This window comes from Helicoverpa armigera, chromosome 13, assembly GCF_030705265.1.
Source record: "Helicoverpa armigera isolate CAAS_96S chromosome 13, ASM3070526v1, whole genome shotgun sequence".
In the NCBI taxonomy this organism is placed as follows: Eukaryota; Metazoa; Arthropoda; class Insecta; order Lepidoptera; family Noctuidae; genus Helicoverpa; species Helicoverpa armigera.
In genome coordinates, this window is record NC_087132.1 from 215,390 (window position 1) to 241,036 (window position 25,647).

At 44.1% G+C, this 25,647-nt stretch overlaps 3 protein-coding genes across 4 annotated transcripts; 2 read left to right on the top strand and 1 right to left on the bottom strand.

Moving 5' to 3' along the window:
* Nucleotides 1-301: 301 nt before the first annotated feature.
* Nucleotides 302-6,339, top strand: LOC110376882 (skin secretory protein xP2). Of its 2 annotated transcripts, XM_049840366.2 has the most exons (9): nucleotides 302-953; nucleotides 1,688-1,857; nucleotides 2,351-2,451; nucleotides 2,535-2,903; nucleotides 3,191-3,319; nucleotides 4,665-4,759; nucleotides 5,124-5,303; nucleotides 5,898-6,027; nucleotides 6,095-6,339. In XM_049840366.2, the coding sequence occupies exons 1-9, from the start codon at nucleotides 609-611 to the stop codon at nucleotides 6,226-6,228; spliced, it is 1,653 nt and encodes a 550-aa protein (XP_049696323.2). In that variant the 5' UTR covers nucleotides 302-608; the 3' UTR covers nucleotides 6,229-6,339. The 2 variants fall into 2 exon arrangements, with proteins under 2 accessions (XP_049696323.2, XP_049696324.2); XM_049840367.2 differs by lacking the exon at nucleotides 3,191-3,319 and having other exon boundaries at nucleotides 304-953.
* A 5,102-nt stretch (nucleotides 6,340-11,441) lies between these two features.
* LOC110376883 (blastoderm-specific protein 25D) lies at nucleotides 11,442-21,023 on the bottom strand. The gene is made up of 3 exons (XM_049840361.2): nucleotides 19,156-21,023; nucleotides 17,615-17,883; nucleotides 11,442-17,547 (listed from the first exon to the last, which is right to left on the bottom strand). The coding sequence occupies exons 1-3, from the start codon at nucleotides 20,833-20,835 to the stop codon at nucleotides 17,013-17,015; spliced, it is 2,484 nt and encodes an 827-aa protein (XP_049696318.2). The 5' UTR covers nucleotides 20,836-21,023; the 3' UTR covers nucleotides 11,442-17,012.
* A 315-nt stretch (nucleotides 21,024-21,338) lies between these two features.
* LOC110376874 (chitinase-3-like protein 2) lies at nucleotides 21,339-25,211 on the top strand. The gene is made up of 2 exons (XM_021335498.3): nucleotides 21,339-21,602; nucleotides 21,815-25,211. The coding sequence occupies exon 2, from the start codon at nucleotides 21,830-21,832 to the stop codon at nucleotides 23,252-23,254; it is 1,425 nt and encodes a 474-aa protein (XP_021191173.3). The 5' UTR covers nucleotides 21,339-21,602; nucleotides 21,815-21,829; the 3' UTR covers nucleotides 23,255-25,211.
* Nucleotides 25,212-25,647: the final 436 nt, after the last annotated feature.

Genomic DNA, 25,647 nt, shown 5'->3' on the forward strand with positions numbered 1-25,647 from the left:
GCAACAGTAGATGGACAAAACGTGTAATATTAACTGATTGCCTAGAGACTTACTTACTTAGAAAAAAAAGGCACAGGCACCCCAACAAACCAAGAAACAATTCCTTGCAAAAGACTACCGATTAATGCCTAGGATGATTCGCGAAGCTATTGAAATTACAGAACATCCAAATTTCAATAGAGAAGATGAATTAAGAACCTCCTCCTTTTTGGGAAGTCGGTTAAAAATAGCCTAGGTTGATAAACAAAATTAGGTTAATTTTGACCACTAGCCTGAATGTCAAGTTTTTACAGCATCGGGTGACCTGGAGAGCGATGTTGCCGAGCAGCCACGTCCCAGTCATAAGGATGCGACTATGAAGAAGAAAGAGCCAAACCATCCTCCAATCTGGCGTAAAAACGTATGCTAAACGAATAAACCAACATGAATTGCATCATGCATTTTCGATCCAAACATGAAACCCAAGTCAGCAACAAATAGGTCCAATGAGTGAGCAGATGCGAGAGTGCCACATCCAGCGGTTCGTTGGCGCGGGTGCGGCGGCAGTGCGCAGGCGCGCGGCTAACGACCGGCACGCCGTGCGCGGCCTCGCTGCGCGCTGCTAATGCATGCGAGAGCAATTAGTCAGCAGCCAGGGTCGGCGCCGCGCCGACGCGCCCGCTCCGCAGCTCGCAGAACAAGTGGTCCTGGCGCCGCACGGAGGCCGCGCGATGCGCGCGCGGGCGTGGTCGTGGTGGGCGGCGCTGCTGCTGGGCGCCGTGCGCGCGCGGGAGCTGGACCCCGCCGCGTGCGCGCCGCGCTTCGACGTGCAGCGCGACAAGATCATCCGCACGGAGGAGTCGCGCGACATGGGCGCGCGCTACCTGTCCGAGCTGGACGTGGGCGCGCGCGCCGAGTGCCTGCGCCTGTGCTGCGAGACCGACGCCTGCGACGTCTTCGTCTACGAGGAAAAGGTGAGCTCCGCTACTCGCCAACCATGCCGCGCTCACTATTTTATTTCAAGTTCCACCTCGGCGTATCTTATTGTTTGGTTTAGTATTCGATATCAGTACCCTTTATATGTAACAATTTGACAAGTCATATATGCCATATAGGTAGCATATTATGCTATCAATATTGCAATCTCGAGCATTGCAATCTCGAGTTCACAAGCGATCAACTTATAATAATGAGCAACTCGATGTGTGACACGACGCGCGAGACGTTGAGTCGAGACATCAGACTACGCGCTACGGCTACGGCTACGAGACGCTACGGCACGTAGCAAGCGCAGCATGTCATCATATTATTATTGTTTATTTTAATATCCCTAACTGAACTACGCCATTTTCTCGTCTAGTTTTTTAGAAGCACTAGCTTGCGCTAGCGGTTTCACCCGCACCCCAGGTAAATCGAACCTGAGATAAGCAGGTTCAAGCCAACAGACAAACTCTTTAGCTTCGTGAATGTAAATCTGTCTACCTGTCTGTGGACATGGGTTCTCCTGGGACATGGTGGAACATTATAACTAGGTACTTCATTCGATCACTGAGTGTAGTCACATCACAATGTAAACCAGTCCTTGGTGATATTTCCTGGAAATGTAGGTATGACTCGGGCGAATAATGACGCATGTAGATATCGTCTATCAGAGAGTAGTCCTGCTGAGCCGACACAGCAACGCAGTGAGCAGTTTTGTCGTGCGCAGGGCCCCGGCAGCTGCTACCTGTTCAACTGCGGGCCGCCCGAGGACTTCCGCTGCAAGTTCACGGCGCACAGCAACTTCAGCAGCGGCGTGCTGGCCATCAGCCGGCGCCTGGCCGAGCTGCAGGACCAGGAGCGCCTGGCGCACCACGAGCAGGAGCTCGCCAACCTGAGGTACCCAATAGTCACCGTCTGACCGTACGACCGCACGATAAACTGGAAGTCCCAGCTAACATTTGAACATCTTCGGCAGTCGTGAAGGGTCTGAAGCTGCATCTGGTTAGACTGGCGGGCGACCATCCCCGCTCCCCCCCAACATATAAATGGGAAAAGGCTAAGCACCATCTGACATACAAAGATTAGTAGGTACATGGCAAATATATAGCCATATTGTAGATTTGCTCAATTCTTAAAATACATATATCGCCGACCCCTCTTCTGTGTGGTTAAAAATCCTAACCGATCGTATCCTAATACCGTAGGTACTAAAAACCAGGAAGCTAAAAACTATTGAGTAGGTACTTAATCTGTGATTATACCGAAAATACAAAACAACAACCTTTATCAAAATCACTTGAGTTATTTCCGTCATTTGAGTTTGATTTGGAATTGACGTTTAGGTAGGAACAAAGTAGAAGTTGTAGAGCGATGAATGTGTGTGTTGCAGGAGCGGCGTGGCTACCAGCACGGCGCGCACCACGGCGGCCAGCACCGCGCCCCCCGCGCCCGCGCCGCCGCCGCCCGCCGCGCCCGCGCCCACGCCTGCACGTGCGTCCCGCTGCTGTACTCCGCACGTCACACGTCACAGCGTGTCCGAGGTCGGTGCTACACGCGCACGTTACATGTTGCAGCCAGCGCGCGCTGCAGCCGCTACCAGTTCGCGTGCAGGCGCGGCGGCGAGTGCATCGCCGTGTACAACGCGTGCGACGGGGTGCCGCAGTGCGCTGACGGCTCGGACGAGGCGCCCGAGCTGGGCTGCCCGCCCGCCCGCGCGCCGCCCACCACCGCGCCGCCGCCCAAGCTGCCTCAGGCGGCAGCCGGGCCCACCGCGCCGCCCGTCGGCTACGGCGAGCTCGACGCCCACTCGGCCGGAGCGGAGACGCGGTTCCGCGCGGGCGACGCCGCCGGGCTGCTGCAGGCCGCGCCGGAGCCGGCGGCCGACGTGCCGGAGCGCTGGCCGCACCGGCTGGCGCAGGCGCAGCCACAGCACCGGTATAACGGTATGCGTTGTCGTCAACCCCTAGGTACCCCCGCAGTTAAACACCAGGAGTAGAACCTATTATAGTTTCTAATCTATGTTGTGAAAGTATTTCCGGTTTATATAACTATCTACGTTGAAAATGGAATGCAATATAACAGTTTCAGTAAAATCAATTTCAGTCAGACTCGTATCTAACGTATAGGTATTCCAACCTTTTTAACTCATTCGCTACAACTTAGGTACTACGTACCTAATGTACTTAGTGCAGTGTAATGAAAGGAAAATCTTTGGTCATAATTTGTTGAGAGGGAGGAGCGAGCTCGCACATCTTCAGCCACAAGGGCGGGCTGCTGCAGGAGCCGGACAGCGGCGCGCAGTTCCCGGCGTTCGAGCCGCCCGCGCCCTGGCCGCGCCGCGCCTGGCCGCCGCCGCCCGGTAACTCAAACACTCCCACTGAGTTTTGCTTTCCTGTGTCATTTAAGACACTACCCACTGTTATACCTCTATTATAAGTCCCCTTCAAATGGGTATCCAATTTAAGACGCGCATCCTCCGAAGAAATAGCACGAGACTACAATAAAAAACTGTTCTTCTAAGGGTCAATTCCCACTGAGAGAGCAGCGGCCGGCAGCGGCCGTAAGAGCACGGGCAATGTAAGAGCGCGGCGCCGCGCGGCCCGCCGCGCTCGCGCTCAATCCCTTGCATTTACGGCCGCTGCCGGCCGCTGCCGGCCGCTGCTCTCTCAGTGGGAATTGACCCTAAAGCTAAGCATGAGTGAAGAAGTAGGCGAGATTTATTCGTTTGTTGCCCGTGGTACTTACGTAGTAACTATTATGTAATCTGTGGTGGTACTACCAATAGTACTACCAGTAGTACCTGTAGTGATAACAAAAGGGTTGAAAAAAATACTGGTAGTACTATTGGTACAACTTCTTTTGACCGTAAGTTACAATTTGCGGTGTATTTTTATATTGCGCTGTAGCTGTAGCGGTAAGTGACTAATTTTTATTTGGGCTGGGCTCTTAGATTAGGCGTTTTACATTAAAAAACCGGCCAAGTGCGAGTCGGACTCGCGCACGAAGGGTTCCGTATCAGAGCAAAAGTCACGTTTGTTGTATGGGAGCCCCTCAAAATATTTATTTTATTCTAGTTTTCAGTATTTGTTGTTATAGCGGCAACAGCAACAGAAATACATCATCTGTTAAAATTTCAACTATCTAACTTTCACGGTTCATGAGACAGCCTGGTGATAGACGGACGGACGGACGAACAGGGGCCCGATTCTCCTAATTTTACTTAAGCGACCTTCGATTGACGTTCGACTCGATTCGACTGAGATCCAATCCCGACTCGATTACGATTGAAGCGTATGTGGCATTCCGCTATTTTTTCTTTGAAATAAACGTTTTTATCCTTTTCTGTCGTTCAATAATGAATCATTTTGTCTGAAAATGATTTACGATTGCAAAATGATTGTACAGCAAACTACCGCATAGACCAAAATCATCAAAATAGCAGACCAATCGCACACCAATCAAATGTCAATCGAATACGATTGGTCTTTTATTAGTAGCAGAATGCCCGGTATGGTTAAAACTGCTATTACGATCATGTTGCGATTAGATTTCTATTCGATTTTGACATTATTAACTTAGGAGAATCGGGGCCCAGAGGAGCGAAAACAATAAAGAGGGTCCCGTTTTACCCTTTGGGTACGGAAACCTAAAAATGTGTGCTGGCAGGCAGTAGGTAGTGGGTCCGAGGGTACATGTGCTTGCAGGCGGCGCGGCGCTGGAGGGCGCGGCGGAGCGCGGCTGGGGCTACTGGCCCGAGCCCGACCCGCGCCGCGCCTGGCCCGTGCCGCGCGCTGACCAGGTACACATCACGCATCACTATTCTAGTTTTTAATACTCTCATTGTACTGTGTGAGTGCGAATGTCGCACAATGGGTCTCTCCCCTCGGGTTCAATTCTTGGTTCGGAGCGAAATCGCTTCCAATTTGCAAAAAAACAAAAAAAATACCTGATTCTGCTGGTTGAGATAACCAAGTCATTACTTTAAGTATTTATCTACAAGACAGACGATTTTAAGTATTTTTGTTATTTACCAATGGATCTCTGATGTCTAATAATCTAATTAAAGAGCACGTAAAAGTCAGTTCTGTATAGGAAACATCGACCATTTCACAGTAGTACCGAAGAGTACCTACCTAATAACCATGGCATTCCGTCCCTGCAAGGAGATGCCAGTGTACATCCCCCCGAAGACCATGCCGGAGATCCCGGTGGTGTACTCCAGCCAGCAGCAGACGCTACGCGACAGCCCTAAGAAGGGCTTCGAGCTGCTGAAGAAGGAGGCGTCCGAGGCGCCGCCGCCCGAGCGCCACAACTCCAGCGCCGCCAACGTCACGCGCGATAAGGTGACCACATTGCGATGTGCCCTCATACTCATCTATACATATAATAAAATGATAGGAAAGTCAAAACTGTACATTGATTATTTTTTTAAAACAATACTTGGGGGGTGATCTATAATCGATTCTGAACCCAAATATGTAGTTTTTAGAATTTTTGTCTGTATGTCTGTTTATCTGTTTGTCTGTATGTTTGTCCCGGATAAACTCAAAAAGTACTGCATGGATTTAAATCAAATTTTGCATGACTATTACCTGGGGGCCAGTTCAACACATAGGCTATATATTATCACGCTATCACCTCCGGGGGTTGAGCAATGAACAATTAAATAAACGAAAATTCTATATTGCCCAAGCAGACGAAGTCGCGGGCAACAGCTAGTATCTTTTATAATTCTTGCGTGACTGTGTTGACAATTAGGGATAGTAACCCGAATTATGAGCATATAATTTCTGTTATAAACATTATATGCTCGATACAAAATCCTCTGCTATGCCCTCCCAGTGCACATGTATGTACTTCCTGTAGGCGTTGTGGAGTGCAGGCCAATTCATCAATAAATTGTAATGCCACATAGGCAGTAACTGTGTCTTGCTCAGAGTGTGCCGGCGAGCAAGCCGGCGGAGGCGGAGAAGGCGGCGGCGGCGGCGGCGCACGTGCACTTCCCGGCGGACGAGCACGACGGGCTCAGCGAGCACCCGCCCGCCGCCATGATGCTGCTCGTGCTGGGTGAGTGCGGCGCGGTGCGGCGGCAGCGCTGAGCCGCCGCAGCGCCTGCATCACGGTCTCGTTGCAGGGCTGTTCATGCTGACGGCGATGCTGGGCATGCTGACGTGCCGCGCGCGGGCGGCCATGCGGCGCCGGCGCGGCCGCGGCAAGTCGCCCTTCGCTCACGACGCCGACTACCTTGTCAACGGCATGTACTTGTAGCAGCCGCCGAGCTCCACATCACTTACTTAAATTATCACTTTGTCGCCATCTTTTAGTGACATATAGGTACTATGCAAGTTTCTTAAAGAAATAAAATATATTTTTATTAATGTCATGTATTTTCTATTAACTTATTTCTTATTTAACATACTTGTACCTATACGAGATAAGCTTACCTAGGGTAGGTAATAAGTGGCTGGTCCCCGTTCATCGCGGTTGCCTGGCAACACACAATCACAGACAGACACTAAGGCCAAAGCCTTTGTTATTGTATTGTTTGCTCGAGTCACCGGGGCCATGCAGAACACACTACAGCAGAAAAAACGAAGATGAGCTCTCTAATAAATTGATTGAGGTAACGGCTAACGGCTAGAGCGATCCCAATGCCAGGGGCCCGATTCTCCTAAGTTAATAATGTCAAAATCGAATAGAAATCGAATCGCAATATGATCGCAATAGCAGTTTTAACCATATCGGGCATTCCGCTACTAATAAAAGACCAATCGTATTCGATTGACATTTGATTGGTGTGCGATTAGTCTGCTATTTTGGTAATTTTGGTCTAAACGGTAGTTTGCTGTAGGTACAATCATTTTGCAATCGTAAATCATTTGCCGACAAAATGAGTCATTATTGAACGACAGAAAAGGATAAAAACGTTTATTTCAAAGAAAAAATAGCGGAATGCCACATACGCTTCAATCGTAATCGAGTCGGGATCGGATCTCAGTCGAATCGAGTCGAACGTGAATCGTATGACGCTTAAGTAAAATTAGGAGAATCGGGGCCCAGATCGTTGGAGTCTTATATAATAACCCAATACCTACTGGAGCCAACAGTAATCACTAAACAAAGATATTCCTCATCATTTTCCTTTTTTATTGTCCCGACCCAGGCCACAGGCACAAGCCTCTTCTTGGACAGAGAAGGAATGAGTTTTGATCACCACACACCGCGCCCACGCAAGATGAATCAGAATAAATACAGTGGCTCAATTCTGCAAATTTTACTGATACCTAAGTAAAATACCTTAGGTACGCGGTGTCCTGCGTGAGCGACGAACGCGACGCGACGCGACGCAACACGACGCGACGTAATGCGACGTGATGCTATACGCGACAAATGACGACCTACGTGATTTTGGTCATTACTTCTCAAATCATGGAGAAGTACGGTACATTTTTTGCTTGAAAGTTCATATTTAAAGTACAGACAGCAACATTCTTTCAAGTTCTTTGTACCTACTAATAAACGATTTCTATAATGCTTATGTTTTTATCCCACAACGCTTCTGAATAGTTCGTGGTGTCGCATCTGGTCGCTCTCAAATCAAGTGCGCGTTACGTCGCGTCATTAAGCGACAGCTGATATTCAATCACGTCATAATGAGGGATTTTCTTTTTCTGTTCTCCTAGATTTTTCTCTTTTCCTATTTGAAGCCTAGATGGCGCTGATTTTGGTACGTTATTCGAAGGAATGGAGCGTCATATCTTATTAACGTCATATAATTTTGAGGTCGTATAATGAGTCGTATAACTAGTCATCAACAATTAAAATAATCTCCCCTATATATAAAAATGAATTGTTGTTCGTTAGTCTTACTAAAACTCGGGAATGGCTGGACCGATTTGGCTTTTTTTGGTTTTAGAATGTTTGTTGAGGTCCAGGGAAGGTTTAAACGATACGAAGTTCGCGGGATCAGCTAGTTGAAAATAAAAATGGAATAAAAGGACAAAAGAAGTCAGTCAGATTATTATCCGAATGTCCCGAAAGGTTTTCAAGACAATTTGTCCAGAAATAGACTCGGCGCAACGTTTTTTTTAACTTGGCAAGGGCCCATTCGCATAGTATGTATAACGCCATCTATCATTTGCTAGGGAACTATTATTTTTAAGAAAACCTCTCATTGAATCGTAAAATCGAATTGCCATGGACTCTTCTAATTCTACCAAGAGTTTTATTGACTGAATTAACTATTCTAGAGGTATTATCCTTTTAAATCATTCCAAAATGAATTATATTGTTTGCAAATGATTTACAATTGCTATACATTTGTAGAACAGATAACCCCATAGACCAATTGCAGACCAATGGCAAACCAATGGAATGTCATTGGAAAACGATTGCTCTTATATGTATTAGTAGGAGAATGCTCGCTAAGGTGTAATTGCTATCGAGATTCAACTGATATTCAAGTCATCCTCCGAGCCTTTTTCCCAAACTACGTTGGGGTCGGCTTCCAGTCTAACCGGATGTAGCTGAGTACCAGTGCTTTACAAGGAGCGACTGCCCTATCTGACCTCCTCAACCCAGTTACCCGGGCAACCTAATACCCCTTGGTTACGCGGTGTCCTGCGTGAGCGACGAACGCGACGCGACGCGACGCAACACGACGCGACGTAATGCGACGCGATGCTATACGCGACAGATGTCCTACGTGATTTTGGTCATTACTTCTCAAATCATGGAGAAGTTGTGTTACAATTTTGCTTGAAAGTTCATATTTAAAGTACAGACAGCAACAATCTTCCAACTTGTTTGTACTAATAAACGATTTCTTTAATATTTATGTTTTTTTTTGTCCCACAACAATCAACGCTTCTGAATAGTTCGCGGTGTCGCGTCTGGTCGCCCTCAAAACAAGTACGCGTTACGTCGCGTCTCGCCGCAGACTGCCACATAGGCCGCATGTAGGGAATTCCTTTGAGTTGATCGCGTTCGTCGCGTTCGCAGCGTCGCGTCGCGTCGCGTTCGTCGCTCACGCAGGACACCGCGTTAGACTGGTGTCAGACTTACTGGCTTCTGACTACCCGTAACGACTGCCAAGGATGTTCAATGACAGCCGGGACCAGCGGCGGCCCTAGCCATTGCGAGGCTACGTGCGGCAGGTCTATGCGAGGCCCTTTGTCCTACGTGAAAAGTCTGTGTTGCGAGAGTAAGCTGGTGTTTTGACTTAGCTAACGTCATGTTTGAGGAGAAATGCTCATGTTAAACAAATCAATAGAATCACAAAATTAACAAATATTAAAATGATCTGATACTTCCCAATTTCCTAAGACTAAAATCTTTAATTAAAGCAGAATAATCGAATGAATGAGGAACGTCATTTTCGATCGAAAGAATAGCAAGGGCTGAAAGTTGATCTTGTGTCATCGAATTCCTTAGATATGTTTTAATCATTTTAAGCCTCGAAAAACTGCTTTTTCTATATTATTATTTTATTATTCGAATTCTCAAGACTATTTCGGTAGTGGGATAAATTTCAATTAAATTCTTTTATAAATATTTCAGCACCTAGATAATATTCAGCTCTTCATATAACTGATTCAGGACCGTCTCTAGCTCAGCGCCCGGGTGCAATCATGACCCAAGCGCCCCCTATGTTTTGAAAGATTGTGACTTGAGTAGTTCGAACGTCGTAAATAAGAAGCAGCCTTAAGTTATACTTAAGAGATGTTTAAGAAAAAATCTTACTTATAAACGTGGCTGAAATAAATCATTTTCTTAGCAATGTCTTAAATGAGCTGTCAAATTAAATAGCCTCACACCTTTGTTTAACCCGCTAATTATCAAAATGGCTGGATTCTTACCAGCTGATTTTTCATTTCCGGTTTATTGACAGCTCAACTTTTTAATTTTATATTTTACGGATGCCATTGTTGCCATTACACAACGTTTTGATGACAAATATTTTTTTAAGCTACCAACATTCCGATAGTGTTGAGAAATTAGTATGTTTTTATGTCATTATCTGTTCATTACTTAAGACATGCTTAAGCAACGTTTATAGGTCAAAATAATTTAATCACTACTTAAGGCTTTAAGTAGTAATTACTTAAAACAATGCTTAGAAGATGATTTGTTGATTTTTATAAGTAAGGCTGAAGAAAGTTTATATGGAAGCTAGGAGTTATTTTCTTGTTAATAAAAGGACCTAAAAGCGGCGCTGCCTCCTAGGTTCAACTTAAAAAAGGAAAAAAAAAAAAACAAGTGGAAAGTGAAGTACCCGCGGGCGTAGCGAGCGCAAAAATTTTTGAGCTATGGGTCACTAAAGCACCTAAACTTGTATAATAAACAACAATGCAAGGGGAATTCGCGAGCGTAGCGAGCGCGAAAATGTTTGTGTTTTGGGTCACTAAAGCACCTAAACCATGTATAATAAACAACAGTGGAAGGTGAACTCGCGAGCGTAGCGAGCGCCAAAATGTTTGAGTTTTGGGTCATTAAAGCACCTAAATTTGTACAATGAACAACAGCGGAAGGTGAATTCGCGAGCGTAGCGAGCGCGAAAATTTTTGAGTTTGGGACATAAAAGTATTCTAATCAAGTTAGAAGGACAGGCACTGGCAAGTGAACAGCCGCGAGCGTAGCGAGCGCGAATTTTTTTATTGTTTCTTTAAGGACTCTCAAATTAAACAAATAAAAAGAATCCGTGACTGGATCGAGAGCCAGTTGTTTTTGTTACTTTGGTGTTCCAACTTTTTGTTAAATTGAGGACTCAAAAAGTAAACGCAAAATAAATTAGAAATAAAGAAAAAAAAAAAACACTTTTTTTCTTGGACCAGATATATATTTTTCTTATATTAGTGTGGGTTGTAGCGCGAGGCCCCCATAAGCGCGAGGCCCTGTGCGATGGCACAGTTCGCACACCCCTAGGGCCGCCACTGGCCGGGACCTACAGTTTAACGTGCCATCCGAAACACAGTCATTGGTGTCTAAGATATACTTAGTACATACAAACTCAGAAAAGTTGCATTGGTACTTGCCTGACCTGGAATCGAACTCGCGCCCTCATACTCGAGAGGTTGGTTCTTTACCCACTAGGCCACCACGACTTTTTTTAACTGATATTCAAGTGACAAATTAAATTAGAAGAATTGAGTTCCAGGTTTAAAGAGATATTTTTCATCATCTATAGGGACTCAACCAAAAGTAGATAGATACTTACATTACATGCCAATTATCAAAGTTACATTGGTTCTTCTTCGCCTTACCCGAAACTAAAGCCATGCACTGTTACCTGTGCGGCTGGGTCTCCACTAGGCGACCGTTACCTACGACTTTCAGTACAAGGACAACAGCTAGGATATTCATAATAGTAGGTGATTTGATAACAATAGCTTACGATATTGTGATCAGGAACTACTAATTTCTTTTCTGAATTTAAAACATAGGCCAGCGATATTATGATTATTTAAATAAAACCCATATGATATGATCAACACTTTAATATAAACGCAATGAGTGTCGGGCCTGGCCGCGTACAATACGCCGCACTGACAGATCACGTCACAGTCTCACATTGTTACTGGAATTGTCTCAAGTAAGGTTCATCCACATTCGGAGAAACGATTCATTTCCGAAATTTATAATATGTATAATGTAATGTAAGTGTATATTTTGAAAATACATAAAATATGTAAAAACTCCGAACATTTCTCCATTCGCAACATTGCGGAAATTCCGAAGATTTCCTTTCTGTATACAATTCCAGTAGTACCTTTATAATATAATTTATTATACTTACGTAACACAGCAAGTTTACAAATCGTTTATGGTCAAGCTTCGACGGCACTGACCGAGTCGTGAGGAACAATATACATTAAACTACATTACTTTTAATGTCAGCACTATCTTCATTGACTTATTACATAGTTCAGGCACTGTTCCAGCGCATTCATATATTCAATTCAATGTAACAAACAATAGATATATTTACCAGCAAGGATATGTACCGATGTTCGTTGGCGTAATTTACAAATTGAATGGAACTTTGAATAATTCCGGTAGGTACTAACTGTATTAGGCGTCGTCCTAATTGGCAGCGATCGCGCGATGGTGCGATGCGTTTTTCATCTAAGACGTCGTCCCAATTGACAGCGATCGCACGATGACACGATGCGTTCTCGTCAAACGATGAGGTCAAACATACAGATTTCATCAGAGTTTCCTATTTGAACCTCGGAACCTCGCAAGTGAGATCGTGAGATGAAAAACGCATCGCGCCATGCGCGATCGCTGCCAATTAGGACGACGCCTTAAGGTACAGCTCTCGCCCCACTCAACCCCCGACATTCGGCGTCCTGTGCGGGACTCGCGCCACTGTCGCGTTATTTCCACTCGTACGGCCGCTACTTAAGCTCATACTCATACATTTTAACTGTTTATCAATACATCATTACCTACTTATTATTGTATTATTCTAACTAATAAAATAATCAGTTATAATGTCGGTAAACACAACGCATAAAATGTTTTGCTGGGGACGAAGTTTTGTATTTGTGTAAAAAATCCAATACAAAACATGCAATAGGTACACAACAAACAATTATTACACAATGCAATTCACGACAAACAATGGTAGATATTTAAGTATTTTAAAAAGTACTGGGGCTCGATTCTCCTAAGTTAATATTGACAAAATTTAAAACTGCTATTGCGAAAGGTGCGCCACAGTACCAACATTTAAAAATGAGATTGCTCACGCGAACGTGTTAACTATATCGGGCATTCTGCTACTAATAAAAGACCAATCTTATTCCAATGGCATTCGTTTGATTTGCGATTGGTCTGCCATTTGGTCTATACGGTAGCTTGCAACATGGTCTACCATGTCGTAATCGTAAATAATTTGCAGACAATATGATTCATTTATTGAATCGTAGAAAATAATTAAAACATTTATATTATTTTAAAGAAAAAAAAAACGGGATACGATTGGTCTTTTATTAGTAGCAGAATGCTCGAAATGATTAAAACTGCTACTGCGATTCAATTTTGACATTATCAACTTAGAGAATCGGGCCCCAGAGACACGCCGGCAGCAAATAAAGCATTTTGGACATCAAATGACAAAGTGTCAGCTAGCAGATCTGCACCTGTGCTCAACTACGTCACGCACTGGAGGACATGCTTGGCGGAGTTCTGTACAGGCATAAACCAGGACAGGGGAGGTATTCCAATTTGGCGGGTTTCATCAAAAACAATATTTAGTAAAGATTTGACAAAAACTATGGGTCAGGTGGTAATGCGATATGATGGCATGCGTGTCGCAGCGACTATATAGCGCCGTCGCGCGGCACCTCGACACACTTGTATAGTATGATTGACACGAGCAAAACAGCACAAGTTTCACGCTAGCCCGGGGACTCTACAAACTGTGACACAAGCACATCATCAACAGAAAACTAAAAATACACTAACAATAAAAAATGCGAAATTCAGCATTCAAAGTTATGTTCGTGGAATGTGATCATGAATGTTACGATCTTTCAATATGATTTAATTACATTCGCTGAATATTTTACACGAATATTGTCATTAAGAGGGCTATCACAAATTTTCGAGTTTTATACGAGTTTTGATGCGTCATTATGCTTTGGATATAGTCACAAAAAAAAAAACAAAAATAAGATTAAGAAAGTTTGATCATTTATCTTGGGTCTGTTTTCAATAAATATTTTAATTTGTCCACGTACATCAGTAAAATCTTTGTCTCTGCAAAGGATGTTTCATAAAATGTTGCTTTTGGGAATCTTTTGATGCTTCAGTACTACGAGGATATAGCAATTTAACCATTTATAAAAATGTTCAAGATACAACGATATCTTGTACTTGTGCTTGCTTACCAGTGGCGAGGCGTCCTTATAAGCCGATTCCCATCGGCTTCCCTTTCGAATTTCATAGGTATAAGTTATAATATAGGTATAGGTATAATTAATATAATCATTTAAACCACACAATTTAAATATGTAGGTATAACAAAACGCCTACCACCGTAAAAAAATTGACTATAAATTACTTGACACATTTTGCTCCTACTAAACAAGCCGCGGCTTCCTCCTCCATACAAAACTACGCTTGCGTGACGTCATCCACGCCGCGCCGGGCGATGTTCGCGGCATAAGGGCGAGCGGTAAGCCGGCTCACGGAGCGGGTTCCAGCCAATCAAAACTCGCGAGTGAACGAGAAAGAACGCGTCAAGAGTAGAGCAGCTATATCTGTCTACGCGCGAGTATTAAGTAAACAAACAAATCAGACAAATTCACTCTCATTGTTCTTATTTTGTTTTAGATAATACCATTAACAATTTGTTCTTTGTATTACTTAATTGAATTTATTAGTGTGTGTATCATTTAGAAATGACATAGTTCGTGTGTGTACAATATTTTATGTTAGTTTAAGTGTTTTAGTTACATTATGTCAACATAGATGGCGTTGTGCATTTTTATGCAAATCCTGAATCGCGGTGTTAAGATTCTCCGCGATTTAATGACCCTACTTGGGAATTCATGTTTTTTTGTGTTCACCAGGTATATAATTTTGATTAAGTAGTTGGCAGTATCATTACTCTACTAATCCCCGCGATCGCACTGTGACCTGGTACTCGGTATAAGTACAGTGTGTTTAGTGAAAATAGAGATACCTACGTTGAAATGAGTTATTTTGATACGTAGACAGTTTGCATCAGGTTTCTTTTTAGTGTACCTACTTTTAAAACTTAACTAGGATAGCATTTATCGCGTTAGACGTTTTCCGACAGATTATTTACTTTAGGAAGGAACTTATTTTATGTAAAGATAATAAAGTTTTATAGATATTAATAATCTGCCGAATTTCTCGAGAAAACATGTTCAAACTATCAGTCTCTCAGTCAGTGCTAAAAGGTGGACTGAGAAATTACCTCCATTACCTCTCCCCCCATCCCTGAGTACTCCCCCCCCCCAGTTATTTTTTTGCTGCGGCTTCCCTATTTCATTAAACCACCCCTCGCCACTGTTGCTTACACCAATTTATTACATTTCATACATTAATACACCAAAAATAATTCTATAAAACTGAGAGTTACTGACAATTTTCCATACAAAACTATATTTTTTATCTATGAAAGTATAATCCAAATTCAAATAAAACATATTTAATAATTAAGGTGGTATTGTTATAAAGCTTGAAAAAAAAATTGGTCTATTTAAAAGTAAAACAATATTTTAAAATAATTTTTGTTTGCAATGCAAAAATCAATATAAATCTTGTGACGCGCGGTGTTCAACTTTAGTCAGCGCCAAGGCGCCAAGCGCTTATCGAGGGAGGACGTATCGCTCGCTGTTGCGCCGCGCAAACTCGCCGGAGCTCGAAAAATATAGCGCAACCTGCGCAACGAACTCGTTTTGATACTAGTGAGTTTTTATTTTATTTATTAGTTATAATGATCTGATTGAAATGTAATATACACAAGTATTAACCCATGATATTCTAATGCGAAAATGTTATAGATTGGGTTCTCTTTTTTTGATGTTGGTTATATAGAAATATGTACGTAAATGTCATCGTCGTTAGTTTCGCTGGTGCATAATAATATTATTGGATATCTTTGATTCTTGCAGGATAATGAAAGCATATTTAATTCAGATTATCAGACTCAATCGGATACCAGTACAAATAATATGGTAAGTATTTTTTGTCACTCGCAACAGACATATTTGTTTTAATAAACTATTTACATTCCTAGTTTTTATTGTTGCAGGAAAATGAAGATACAATACATGGAAGACGAATTATAGATTTTAGTTTTTTTATAAATCAATTACTTATACCTAATTGATAAACATGGTGAAAAGTTTGGTTGTCGATTAAATAATTTAAAAATTGTAAACGATTATTTGTTTATTGTAACTCAATCGAGCTATTCTAGGTTATAAAATGCATCGGTACAAATAATATTTCATAAACTATAAAACCAATAAACTATTTCGAAAATAAAAGTGGCAAAGTCTCAAGTTTGTTTGTGCCGCGTGGCGGTCCGCAGGTGTGCGTTGCGTATTTCACTAGACGCACACGCGCGCAAGTGCTGCCGGCTATCGTCTAATTTACCTAAACCTGAGCGATTCGATTTTGTAATAGCGCTCTTAATGAGTTATAAAAGATTCCGTTACTAATCGTTGCATTGTATGACCATCATTATATTAGTGGTATTTATCTTTAGTGGGAGGTTTTCTTTTTTTAAGAATAAAAAAATAGTTCCCAAGAATATGGCAGATGGCGTTGTACCTACTACGTAACTGGGCTTTTGCCAATATGCCAAGGTTTAATAAAAACATTGCGTTGAGCCCTCTATGTGGATTGGTTCAAGAAAATCACTACAAATTGTTTTCAAAATCTTTCTTCTTTTCTCCTTTTATTTAATTTTTAGTCCCTATTTTCAAATTTTCTAATTGTTGATGACAATGAGGTTTCGTTATACGATCTGAAAATTCTATGACATTCATAAGTTAAAACGCCCCATTCCTTGTAGTAACGTACCAAGATCAGATTTACAATAGAACTTGTTAGAATATAACTTGCTTTTCACTAAAGTTAAAACTTTTACACTAAAACTATGTAAAAGAGATTGTTCTTATAGGAGAAATGATGGCCATAACGAGCTTGGCAGTTCTGCTTATTTAAGAAAATGAAAGGTCGTGTCGAAATGCGACAATCCACATATTGAGATCATATGACCGTGCTACAGCTATGGAGACCTCGGTGCGGAAGTGTGGACACAAAGCGTACTTTTCTGAATGAGAGGCAGCAGGAGCGTCGCCCGCCCGCCACGCTGCATATTACATAGGTATACGAGAAACAACAATTGAATGTTTGGTCAAAATGATGATTTTGATGCAAGAAGCCACAAATCGTGACAGTGCGCCTTTAGTGATCATGAGTGTGAGATTATGTACCTACTTGCACAGAATAATTAGTGAAGGCACTCGTGTCGAACATTGCGACACGGCGAACGTCCGGCGCCGTCAGAGCGGGCGGCGGTGCGCCAGCTGGCAGTTCTCCACGTACAGGTCCTTCACCAGCAGGTCCGCCGCCGCCAGCCGCGCCGTCAGCCGCCGCGCCGCCGCCTCCGCCCGCGCCGTGCGCGCGCGCAGCTCCCGCACCTCCCGCGCCGCGCGGCCCGCGCCCGCCTCGCGCTCCGCCTCCGCGCGGGCGCCGCGCTCCGCCTCCAGTCGCTGCAGGCGCGCGGCCAGGCGCGAGCACTCGGCGCGCGCGGCGCTCAGCTCGGCCTCCTTGTCCGAGCGGTAGCGCTGGAACTCGTCCTCCAGGTCGGTGACCTGCGCCTCGAGGCTGAGGCGCTCGTCGATGGTGGGCAGGGGCGGCGCGGGCGCGAACTGGCGCTCGTACTCGCCGATCTTGGCGACGAGGTCGGCGAGGCGCTCGTCGCCCAGGCGCTGCTCCTCGGCCCAGGCGTCGCGCTCCTCGTCCAGCTTGCTGCTCCAGTAGTCCTCGCACTTGTCGTACTCCGCCTTCATCTGCTCGAGGCTGCCCTCGAGATCCCTGTAAACACGTCGATGTTGAAATGTTTAGCACGAGCAGTGTTGGCGGCTCGTTTAGCTGTACTCACTTGATGAGGCCGGCTAGCTTCTGTTTCTCGTCACGATGGCGGCGCTCGGCGTCTGCCAGCAGGTCGTGGTCGGGCGCGTCGGTCTGCGCGGCGGCGTGGACGCGGGCCGCGGGGAGGCGGCGGACGGCGGCCGCCACGTCGCCGCACTGCGGACACTCCGCCGGTCTGGGGATGTCGCGAACGATTTCACAGATCTCTCGAAGTATTGCAACCGCATCCACGTGGCCAGAAATCTTTTGGTCTAAACTCACTGGAGATGAATCACAATCCTGGAATCAAGATTGTACAAACATTCATGTGGTTTGAGCACTAAAAGTGCGAGTCACAATCTGTTCAAAAGAGCAAAAAAAAGTTTTTTGTATGAGAGCCCCAAAACTATTCCTTTTTCTACTTGTCAGTATTTGTTGTTATAGCAGCAACAATAATACATTCTTTATATTTTTCAGCTAAAGGTATAAGGGTATACTACTTAAAAAAAAGAAAAGGGTTCATGAGATTCAGAATGGTGACAGCCAGACAGCAGATTCTTAGTAATGGAATAGTCCCATTTTCCCCGAAAACCTAATAAGAGCAAATGAAGAATAGGGTGCAAGTGCAGCTAGCACGAATTTTTCTGCAAAAATCTACCTATTCACTCAGGACAGAAACTATCTACATGATCTTTGCATGTTATTATAGTATGTATCAATGCATACAATTTGTTATCCTACTTATATTATAAATGTGAAAGTTTGTGAGAATGTACACATGTGTTGAAAGTTTGTGGATGTATGTTTGTTATTCAATCACGCAAAAACGGCTGGACCGATTTGATTGAAATTTGGTATGTAGATAGGTGATACCCTGGATTAACACAGGCTACTGTTTATCAACACACCACGCGGGCGAAGCCGCTGGTAGAAGCTAGTACCTATTATTTTTAAAAGAGTAACCATGGAGTTTCTTGCCCATTCTTCTCCATAGGAAGCTACTTTTGGAATGGGCAACTAGAATCAAACCTATTTATAATTTTTGACATTCATAAGTGCTTGTAAAGGCCTAAATGAAATAAACGATTTGACTTTGACTTTATCTGATACTTACTAATTGTATAATGGGACCAAAACATATTAAAACATTGTGTTTATCAATTTCAATTAGTGGTCCATATAGGTTCTGGACCCAAACCGGAGGAGGTCATTAACCCCCCTGCATCCATGCTTGGTTACATACGTGTACGACATAATGCACATATAGTTAATAAGCATAAGACAAGGATTATGTTAAAGATGTCATACATGGTCATGGCTACCGACTCATAGCTCAGCATAGCGCAAACAAAAATACGCAAATCCTGGTAAACAGCGAAGACAGTGATACACTATAGAGACTTAATAATCAAACTAAGTCAGAAGAAAGAGAATTCAAATGGAACATTTTCTATATCCAAGTCTCATGTCTCCTGAACACGAGAGTAAAACAGATCACTGGCCCAGGAAGGAGGTGGTGTCACTTAGTTACATATATATTGTCTTATTATTTATGTGGTATATTGTGCTCACCTCAGAGTTTTCATGAGTGAGCAAAGAGTGCAGCTCGCTAGACAGGTCCCCCCGCGCGGACGCCGCCCCCCCCTCGTCGGGCGCCGCCCCCCGCGCGTGCGTCTCCAGCGCCGCGCACAGCTCGTCGTTGCGGTCGCGCAGCTGCTGGCACTCCCGCTGCAGGCGCCGCAGCTCGGCCGCGTGCGCCGCGGGGGCGCCGCTGTCATGTGCCGCGGCCGCCCGCGCCTGCGCCTCGCGCAGCTCGCCGGCGAGGCGCGCGGCCTCGCGAGCCGCGTCCGCGCAGCGCTCCTCCGCGGCCGCAGCGCGGGCCTCTGCCTCGTCGGCGCGGTCTCGGAGTCCACTTATTTCACCGCGCAGGCGCCCCTCTAGGTCGATGCGGCGTACGACCTCGGCCTCCAGGCGCGCCAGGGCTGCGGCGGCGCGTTCCCGCTCGGTTGTGATCTCGGCAGCGGTCTGGCGGGTCGTCTCCGCATGCCGCGCCTCTGCACGTTTGAGGCTCGCTTTCAATTCGGCCTCGATACGAGCGTGACTTTCGTCAACTTCTTGCGCTAGAATCCTGGCGTGTCTGTTAGCTTCGGCGACGTCGCCGCGGAGCTTGTCGCGCTCAGCGGTGGCCAGGTCGGCGCGGCGGCGGGCTCGCTCCAGGCGCAGGCGGCACAGCGCCAGGGCGGCGCGCAGCAGCAGCGCGGCGGCGTCGTGCGGCGGCTCGGGCAGGGCGCGCAGCTCGGCGTCCAGCGCGCGCTCGAGGTCGGGCGGGCGCAGCGCGGCGGCGGGGAAGCCGAGCTCGGCCAGCAGGCGGCGCGGCTGCTGCACGCCGGCGCGCTCCCACGCCTCCAGCACCAGCTCGCTGGCCAGCCCACCGGCTGCCTCGTCGTCGACTGTGTCGCCTTCGCTATCACCGATAGCCGGGGTACCTCGTACTTCACGCGTAGCCTCTTCCATAGTAGTAGTAAGTGACGAGTTTAAGCGATCGAAGAACTCGCCCACTGTAGTGTCTGTGGTTCCAGCATCATCGAATATGCGCTCTACAAGCCGCCGGTCGATACCATCCATGTTTAGGCCGCGACACAAGGCGAGCGCTTCATCTCGGTCTATACGCCGGTCGTGTTCGAATGTCTCGTTGACGTCCTCGAGAGCGACTGTGTCGTCACGACTCTCCATTGCAGAGGCACTTCGCCTGCATCTCATTCGCTGTTTGGCTCTTTTATCATCGGTGTCGAGGCGAGACGCAGAAGAGGAGCGCGGACTCGGCACCTCATCTAAAGCGGGTCCTGAACGCGAAGGCCTCGATCGACGTCCATACTTTTTGGACCCGAATACAAATTTAGGGGCCACTTCGCGGCCAGAAGAATCCTCGTCACTGTGATGCGGCGGCAGGTCGGGCTGTGGCGGGTCGGCAGGCGGCTGCGGCGCTGGCGGTGCAGGCACGGCGCGCGAGGTGTCTTCCCCTGTACCACCCAGCACGGCAAGCAGGCCGTTCCGAAACTGGGCGAAGGTGACGCGATCTGATCGCCGTTCGAAGAGTGTATTGACAAGGGCAGCACCACGATCTTCGAGCTGTAATGCGTCACAAAGTTTGTGAACTGCTGATCTATCTAAGGCTTCTTCGTTATCTACGTCGAACTTTTTGAAAACAGTATATAATTGTTTTTCATAACGATTCATGGACGCTTCGTCCATATTAAATATTTACAGGCTAGGTTTGAGGACAGTGCCAACAATGACACGTCCAACCAGACTCTTAAATAAAATTTTGGTAATTTAACTGCATTTCAAGTAAACTATTTATATTAGAATCAATCAACAAAATTGGTCAGGTCACGAACAATCATGAATCGTCAATCGTGAGTCCCTTGTCATTGTCATCATTCATTGTCACCGCAATGTCAATGTCAATTAATGGTAAAAATTGTCTTTTTGTTCATGAAGTCAGTTATATATTTTTCAAAAACTTGCAAAAATTACTTTCTCTAAAACAGAAAACTGAAATTTGAAATTCAATTTTGATTTGGGAGTCTGCAATATTACTATTATAATATAAAATATAGTTGCTTTTAGGATGGTTTGCACATTTAACTTTTACGGTAACCAAACCATAGAAACTTTGAAGGTCTTGTGTCTATGGTTAGCTTAGCACAGCACAAAGGCACAGCATTAGCACAGCAGCACACAGCCATGACACAGCCAGCCAGAGCATCTGTCCTGTCTGTCATCTGTCATTTCATTTACAACTGACGTAAGGTTTCTTGTTTTGTTTGTTCTTCGTCATGAAAGTCAGAATTGTTTAAGTTTAGTTTATGAGATATGAGGTTTGATTGTTGTCAAAGAGTGGAATTTGATTAATCTTATTTACTTTTATAACAAACCAATGTTTCAGAAGTGTATATAGTCCCACCAAAAATATATTGTATCTTTACTCGACCGCTCATATCGACGCTAACTAGCAGGTAGGTAATGCAGAATGCACTATCGGATAGGATGCGAATTTTTTAGTTTCCTTTTGTTCTCTCTATGTATCAGTATTTTCCTGTATTTCAACAGCAAACTCTCGAGCTATTATTTATTTAAAGATTACTGGGTCAGTGGGTAGTCTTAGTACTGCTGTATGTTATACAAATATTATACGATTTTGTTACATGATAGGTTTCTACGTTTTCAGATACCTACTTGTACAATGGCGAATAACGCCTTAAAGACAGAAAGAAAATATAAAACACCACCAGCTGACAAAATTATATTGATAAATAAATATGGTTGGAACAAAGAGCCTACTTCAAAGTGCAGTGAGAGGGCGTTGGCAGTGGCAAGTTGTTTGGTGATTGTGTTATGCTCTGCCGCAGCATGTGTTGCTGTTTACCACTCCTGGCACAGAGAAGACAATGCGCTTCAGGACTTGCAAGTTATAAAGGACATTGTTGTTGAACACTTGCTAAGGTATAATGTATCCCGAGTGGCACCATCTAAAGTAATATCCTGTTACTACAACTTCCCCAGTGAGAGTGGCACCGGTCAGCTGATGCCGGCTGATATTCATCCCTACCTATGTACTCATATCAACATTGCTTTTGCTCGAGTGGTTAATAATGAGATCTCATTAGAAAAGTATCAGTATAATACATTACTTGATATTGTGAAACTCAAGCATGACAATCCTGGCCTCAAAATTCTCTTGTCAGTGGGAGGTGCCAAAAATGATAATGGCTTTCCAGATATGGTGTCAAACCATCAATCTAGAAAAACTTTTATTAAGTCCATTAAGTATTTGCTGAGAAATTATAGCTTAGATGGGATCGACCTTGACTGGGAATTTCCAGCATTACATAGTTCACAAGTGGGTGGTCGTGAAAGGCAACATTTCTCACAACTACTTCGAGAGATCCGTATGGAATATATTAGAGAAAAAAAGAACTATGTTCTAACTGTGGCTGCTGCTGCTCAACAGACTATAGTTGATGTTTCCTATGATGTCGACCAGTTGAATCAATATGTTGATTTTGTAAATATCATGACATATGATTTTCATTACTTTACCAAGTTTACTCCTTTCACTGGTTTCAACTCTCCACTGTATCGGCGAAGCACCGAACAGCTGTACTTGGCTACACTGAACATTAACTACACAGTTCAAATGTACCGTGACAAAGGGCTTGATCGCACTAAAATTGTGGTTGGCATTCCTACTTATGGCCATACATTCTCCTTAGTCAATGCTAACAATCATCAAGTGAGTAGTCCAGCATCTGGGTTTGGATCTCTCGGCTCTTCAGGATTTATCAACTATCCTGATGTGTGTACATTTGTGTCAAATGCTAGCAATGTCACCATTGTGCAAGATAATGAAGCCAAAGTTCCATATTTATATAGGGAACAGGAATGGGTGTCTTATGAAGGCCCTCAAAGTGTTATGGAGAAAGCTAAATTTATCATAGAAAACGATTTAGGGGGAGCAATGATATATTCCCTGAACGCCGACGACTTCGAGGGTGTCTGTCACGGTGAGATGGCAAGCCCGAGCGCCAGCGGCTTCCCACTCTCTTTAACCATCAGCAATACATTAAAAAATTCTGTTAGTGCCTCTATTGGAGATGGACCATATTAGTCATAATGTGAATGTTATAGTTAGATAATTCAAAACAAGATGATTTAAACATTCGTTCTAATAAGCATTTACTTTAGAAAGTTACCTGTTTTTTCCGTGTCACGTAAGTTATTTTATACATGGTGCAGGTTTTCATAATTATTGTGAAGGAGAGTAGGCGACACTACCGACTAGCGAGCCGGCGGCGGCGCGCGGGCGCCCACGCGAGCGAGCGAGGCCGCTGGGCGCTCGGCGTCGGCGTCGGCGTCGGCTCGGACCGCTCGCACCGCTCGCGCCGCTCGGCCGGCGGCGCGCCAAGCACTGCTGCGCGCCCGCACAGAACCGCATACATTATACTTCTAATTAACTTTTACAGTTTAAAAAAATGGACTGTTGCCTTACCTTACTGTTTGATTAACAACAAGCTTTCCACTCCACTGACTGCGCTTACGACTCTCCGGTACGCTTGCGTGTCACGCAGGCCTGTACGACTCACTATTCTAGTAAGAACTTACATACCTACTTACCCACCGAAATATCCAAACAAAATATTAACTGTGCAATATGTAGGTAGACCTCACAGGAATCGGGTGCCCATGTAGATACATAATTATTTTAAATCAATTATCTAAATAAAATAACATATCCTACGTATAAGTACCTACCTAATTAATCTGTACTTCTGTACTAATATTATAAAGAGGAAAACTTTGTTTGTTTGGCTGTAATGGATAAACTCAAAAACTACTGGACCGATTTAAAATATTCTTTCACCATTAGAAAGCTATATTATCTGCGAGTAACATAGGCTATATTTTATCCTGGTGCGGGCAGTAGCTCCCACGGGACGCGGGTGAAACCGCGGGAAAACGGCTAGTTATTAGTATTGTTATTGCTAAGGATTTCTATATCATATTTATGAAAAGGCTGTTTACCTACTGTGATACAGACAATAAGACTTCGAGAGACCCAAATATAGCAATAACGTACATTGTATCTACTTATTATGTAAGTGCTAAAATAAAAATTGTGTCATCATTATGAATGTACATATTATATGATATTAATATATGGTGTAAAAATAAAGATAAACACTAAACTAATAAAAATGTTTTAATAAGCGTGTTTTAATAACGTCCCGCCAGATTGACACAGCAGGAACGCTACATAACATAGCAGTCTTAATAATGTCGAAATTTATTCGTAATAGCAGTTTTAACCTAGCGGGCATTCTGCTGCTAATATAAGACTAATCATATTCCAATGACATTCTGCTATTTTTGTGATTGTGGTCTATACGGTAGTTTGCTCTGCAATCATCATCATCATTGCAATCGTAGGTAAGTAAATCATTTGCAGACAAAATTATTCATTATGACTTAAAATGAATTACAGAAAAGGACTTTTATTTCAATCGTAATTGAGTCGGGATTGGATCTCAGTCGAATGTGAATCGTATGTCGCTTAAGTAAAATTAGGAGAGTCGGGCCCCTGCTATTTGGCTTATGGGGTAGTCTGCTCTACAATCATATTGCAATCCTAAATCATTTGCAGACAATATGATGATTCATTATTGAATCTCAGAAACTGATAAAAACGTTTATTTATAAGAAAAAATAGCGGAATGCCACATACGGTTCAATCGTAATTGAGTCATGATTGGACCTCAGTCGGAGGTGAATCGCATGTCGCTTAAGTAAAATAGCAAAATCGTGCCCCTGATGTGCTGCTCTGCTCTCATCTTATTGGTAGTTGCGTTGTGACCCAGTGTCGTCTGTGTAGCACCTACGTAGTACCTACCTACCTTGACTTTGAGTTATAATCTAGCTGACATTGACTTACTAGAATGGAAAACTATCTACAAGCAGATCTATGTGGGTGTAAATCAATGTATTAGTTTATGAGTGTTTTATGTATATGTATTTTTATGGGCCCTGGTTGCCTGAAATGAAGGAATAAATAAAGAAATATAAGCTCAGGATGTCGTGACAGCGTAGTATTTTTAACCGGTTTCATTGGACTCCAGGGGCCCGATTCTGCTAAGTTAATAATGTCGAAATTGAATCGCAGTAGCAGTTTTAACCTTAGCGGGCATTCTACAACTAATATAAAACTCAATGTTTAAAACCAATCGTTTTACATTCGAATGGTTTGTCATTGGTCTGACATTTGGTCTAAAAAGGGTAATCTGTCATATTTACAATCATGTTGCAATCGTAGGTAAATCATTTGCAGACAATATGATTCATAAGGATTCATAATAATTGATTCACAGAAACGGATAAAAACGTTTATTTATAAGAAAAAATAGCGGAATGCCACATAAGCCTCAATGGTAATTGGGTCGTGTTTGGATCTCAGTCGAATGTGAATCGTATATCGCTTAAGTAAAAGTAGTAGAATCGGGTCCCTGA

What these genes read in the sequence shown, in the direction of transcription:
- LOC110376882 (XM_049840366.2), top strand. Translation starts at nt 609, where the DNA reads ATGCGAGAGCAATTAGTCAGCAGCCAGGGTCGGCGCCGCGCCGACGCG. An exon ending in GCCACAGCACCGGTATAACG is followed by an intron (nt 2,904 to 3,190) that starts GTATGCGTTGTC and finishes TAATTTGTTGAG; the next exon opens with AGGGAGGAGCGAGCTCGCAC. An exon ending in CGCCTGGCCGCCGCCGCCCG is followed by an intron (nt 3,320 to 4,664) that starts GTAACTCAAACA and finishes ATGTGCTTGCAG; the next exon opens with GCGGCGCGGCGCTGGAGGGC.
- LOC110376883 (XM_049840361.2), bottom strand. Translation starts at nt 20,835, where the DNA reads ATGGACGAAGCGTCCATGAATCGTTATGAAAAACAATTATATACTGTT. An exon ending in TCACTCATGAAAACTCTGAG is followed by an intron (nt 17,884 to 19,155) that starts GTGAGCACAATA and finishes TCTTGATTCCAG; the next exon opens with GATTGTGATTCATCTCCAGT. An exon ending in AAGCTAGCCGGCCTCATCAA is followed by an intron (nt 17,548 to 17,614) that starts GTGAGTACAGCT and finishes ACGTGTTTACAG; the next exon opens with GGATCTCGAGGGCAGCCTCG.
- LOC110376874 (XM_021335498.3), top strand. Translation starts at nt 21,830, where the DNA reads ATGGCGAATAACGCCTTAAAGACAGAAAGAAAATATAAAACACCACCA.